Raw genomic sequence first — 4,403 nt, 5'->3', positions numbered from 1 at the left:
TTATTATTATTATTATTATTAGTAGTAGTAGTAAATGACATGATGATTTTATTTATTATTATTATTATTAGTAATAATAATATTCATAATGAAATTATTATATTAATAGTAAGATTATCAGTATTGTACATATTATTATTATTATTGTTAATGCTGTTGTCATTAATAGTAATATTAATAATACATTATATTAATAGTAGAATCATTATTATGTTTAAGTGTAGTCTAATAATAATTTTAATTCTATTAATAATGGAATTATTATTATGTTTTATTGTTGTAGTCTAATGATAATTTACTTCAAAAACAGAAATAAAACAGTAAGTTACTTAAAAAAAAAACTTTATGAGAATCTGCATCACTTTCATTTTATAGAAAGCTTCAGTGATTATAATGGCGTTCTGGTTTTGACGTGCCAAGTAATAAAAGCAGCATCCGTCTCATGCTTGTGTTTCTGTCCTAATCAGTGACAGCAGCGAGAGACTGCAGACAAAAAAAAACCAAAACCCTTTTAAGCTGAAACACAAAAGAAAATGTTTCTTTCTTTATCTGTTCCTCTTCACTGTGTTCCAGGTGAATGCAGAGTGACAGAAGGTTTCCTTTAACATGAAGTAGATCAATACAAAGCTTTGGAAGTGTTGCACAATTCTGGATTGACTATCCTTGAGCCTTAAACATGCAAACAAATCAATTAGCAGCATCAGAAGGGCATTAATAGGCTTTCACAAGAGCAGAACAACTGAGTGGCCTGTCTTCACTCATTTAACTGTATTAATGATGCAACATATTACACTGATTCATTTTCTAATTGATTTCTATCAAGCTATTGTCTGTGATCAAACACGGGTCGAGCCGAAGCAAATTTCTTGTGAAGCATAGGTTACACGGGTCAATTGAGCAATTTATGCGAGCCGGCTCATGAATATTAACGAGCTGCAGTAATGTTAGTGATGTGACTGGAGCAGATACAGAAACATGCAAATAGGGTCCACAGGGTGACGCGGGTGAATGATTCTGGAGTTATGATCTATGGTTTTAATGTCAGGTTTGCTGTACTGTGGGTCAAGGTGTAGATACAAACAAAAGAAGATATATTATTTTATTATTTAGGGTGACCGGATGACCAGAATGAAAAATTGGGACAGGTTGGAAAGTAGTGCAAGTGTTCCTCTCTTATATGTGGGAGAGTTCAGATATATAATATTTCTGTTTTCATTTTGTTTTCAAAACTGTAAAGAAGTGAATGGAAATAAAGAAACATTGTTTAATCATTTACAGTAAGACCAACAACGTTTACAACAGTAAACAGGGTCAACTTGACTTGATTTCATGTCGACTTTGTGACTACTGATCAATCATTCTCAAAACTGCAGAAAACTATATACATTTTGAATCCAGCCCAGTTTTCTCCCATAAAAGCAAATGTAAAGTATTTGTAAACATCTTGATTATTTCTTGATTATTTCATGTTGCTCAAAAAAAAATTTTTAATTGTGGAAAAAAACATGATGACACTAGTGACCCATTTAAAAATCTATTATTAATTTACATGACAAAATGTTTCATTTGAATGACAAATATCCATTTAATTTAAATGACAAAAATATATTAAATGTAAATTACCTTTTTCAGCACACGAGTATATTTTTTCATTTTGTTTTTAACATTGACAAAAACAAAAAAAACAAATGGTTTTATTCTGTTAAATATTTTATTAATTACTTATTTTGATTGAAATGAATTAGAAAAATTAGAAAAATTAATAAATCACTGTAAATGTCATAGAAATATTGGATCTATTTCAGTGTTTCTATAACAATGGAAATGTTTTTGAGAATCTAAAGTTCTATAATTTTTTCCCCTATATTGTTTTTAACATTTAGGTAAACAACTAAAACACACAGAAACAATCATTCGAGAAAAAAACAATCATTCATGTGATTTAAGGATTTTTAAGAAATGTTTTTATTTCTATTTTTAATGAGTTACTTTGATTTCAATTATTCAAAATAATTAGAAAAGTGAATAAATCATTTGACATGTCATAGAAACGCTGACACCGGAAGTATTTTCAACATTCTACGACATTGGAGGTTTTTATTTAACATTTATAACAACAATAATCACCAAAAACACTCACAAAAAAAAATCATTCTTATGATCTGAATATTTATTATTCATACTAAACTACTTATTTCAATTAAAATAATTGAAAATTATTAGTTATAAATAATAACTGTCTGTAGGAACTATTTCTGATGTTCTATTTCGTATTTTTCCATATTGTTTTTGACATTTATAATAACATTAAACACCAAAAACACACACAAATTATTCTTATTATTTGAATATAATTACTTATATACTTACATTAATTACTTATTATGATTAGAATAATAATTAAAAAAAAAATGTGCATTGCGAAATATATTTAATAAACTATTAGGTTATAAATTGATGCCTTTCACTCTTTTAAATAAAGTTAAAGGGGGTTTCGCAACGATGCCACAGAAGAACAATTTTTGCTTCCTCTAAGAACTTTCAGTGCAAGTTTCAGAGGGTTTTCATTTCAGTTTCAAGACCATAAAGAACCTTTTGTGGGATGAAGAGATTGGCATGAATGTTAAAGGTTCTTATGGAACCACCAATGCTAATGTAGAACCTTTTTTGTGACATGTCAAGGGACATGTTTGTCCCCAATACAGTATTTTGAGAATGACCCACCTATGAACATCCACATGCGTTTGCGCGACTGACCTGTATCCCGTGTGCGATGCCTTGCGGGATCTCTTTGAGTCCAATGGATCCACATTCGACGGTCAAACTATAGCAGCGGCACCCAGAAGGACAACCGAGAGAAGACGCGCACAGCTGGGCCAGCATGAGCACCAACACCGCAGAGAGCTGAGGAGGATTCATCTCAGAAAGAACTGCGAAAACAGGAAAGAGGGAATGATAGAAAAGAGGTTGCAGAACTAGGGCAAAAGAGAGGAAAGAGAAAAGAAGAAAGAGACGGGTTGCAGTTAAACCAACGGAATAATTGTCCAAAAGAGAAAGAGAGAGACACAAAAGACGGGGCTTGTTGTTAAAGAGCGCATGCACGTGTGAGCTAATCGGATCCGTAATGCATGAGAATCCCGCTTAAGTGAATTGGAAAATTGAATCCTGCCGAGCAGAAAGGGAAGTAAGCGTAGAGTCAAGAAAAAAACGTCTGAAAGACGGATAGCGCTCGCTCCTGCCTGCCGGTCCCTACAGAACAGTCTCTTAGGAAGAATCTGTGGTGGGCTTTGGTTAATTAAGCATGAGGCTTGAGGTGCACATGCTCGCTGCCTCCAGGATCGCTCTTCTGTTTTTAGAGAATATGAAATACAACACCAAACACTGGCGGGCGCGCACTGCACGCTTCTCCCGGGAGAGCAGATCAAACCCTCAGCCTGCTCCACTCGCTTCATCCATCTCAAATCCCCAGCTTTTCATTAAGACATGGATTATAAGAGTTATGAACAAAGACATGTACATTTTGGCCCCCTGGTCCCAGATTTACAGCATACTGGACTAGATGTACTTCAGGGCTGGACTGTGTGATTGTATGCTGGTAATGCGTTAGAAAGTCTACCTTGGTGTATATATTAATACATATTCGTATTCTGTACATAACACCTAAGATTCATTTTAAAATAATCGTATCTATTAGTTTGTGTTTATAAAATTGCTTTACATATTAAAACCTGGTTATTTAATAGTCTGTACACGTATGGCTTTTCGCTTAAGCTCATAAAGGCTGTGTTTATTTGATCAAAAGTACAGTAAAAAAAACTGTAAAATAGTGAAATATTATTTCCATTTAAAATAGCCTTTTTCTATATAGTTGAATATATTTTAAAATGCGATTTATTTCTGTTATGCAAAGATTAATATATTTTTTAGCACTGCTCCAGTCTTAAGTGTCACATGATGCTTTATTAATCATTCTAATATGCTGATTTGCTGCTCAAGAAAGATTTCTTATCATTGTCAATTTTGAAAATAATTGTGCTGATTTGAAATAGAAATTTTATAACAATTAAAAAATTCAAATTTTAAATGTTTTATATATATATATATATATATATATACTTCTGTTTATATGATGATTATACACTGTAAAAAAAAATCTGTGACATTTACGGTACAATACCGGCAGCTGTGGTTGCCAGAACTTCACCGTTAAAAATATGGTAGAAACAATTTAGGTTTTACAGGCTTAACTTAAATTCACAATAAAAAAAACGTATTTCATTAACTGATGTAATGTTAAAAACCGGCATATTGAAATACTAATATCTGTTTTGTACAATTGTAATGCTGATAACCACCAAAAACAGGTGGTGATGAGAAAGTCACTATGAATCAAAACTCATCAT

The 4,403-nt window shown here is 32.0% G+C and overlaps 1 protein-coding gene across 2 annotated transcripts in view; it reads right to left on the bottom strand.

The window, feature by feature from the left end:
• The window catches only part of lrrc24 (leucine rich repeat containing 24), a 21,658-nt gene that overhangs the window by 5,431 nt on the left and 11,824 nt on the right, over window positions 1-4,403 (bottom strand). The window contains exon 2 of one of the 2 annotated variants that reach the window (XM_016519258.1): window positions 2,758-2,975. In XM_016519258.1, coding sequence (XP_016374744.1) covers window positions 2,758-2,919 — 162 coding nt within the window. In that variant the 5' untranslated portion in view covers window positions 2,920-2,975. The remainder of the gene's footprint in view (window positions 1-2,757; window positions 2,976-4,403) is intronic. The other variant, XM_016519259.1, reaches the window with a different exon arrangement.

The sequence above is a fragment of the Sinocyclocheilus rhinocerous genome, unplaced genomic scaffold (assembly GCF_001515625.1).
Source record: "Sinocyclocheilus rhinocerous isolate Xijiao unplaced genomic scaffold, SAMN03320098_v1.1 scaffold898, whole genome shotgun sequence".
Classification (NCBI taxonomy): Eukaryota; Metazoa; Chordata; class Actinopteri; order Cypriniformes; family Cyprinidae; genus Sinocyclocheilus; species Sinocyclocheilus rhinocerous.
Note: the sequence above shows the minus strand (reverse complement) of the source record. Positions and strands in the feature narration are given on the sequence as shown.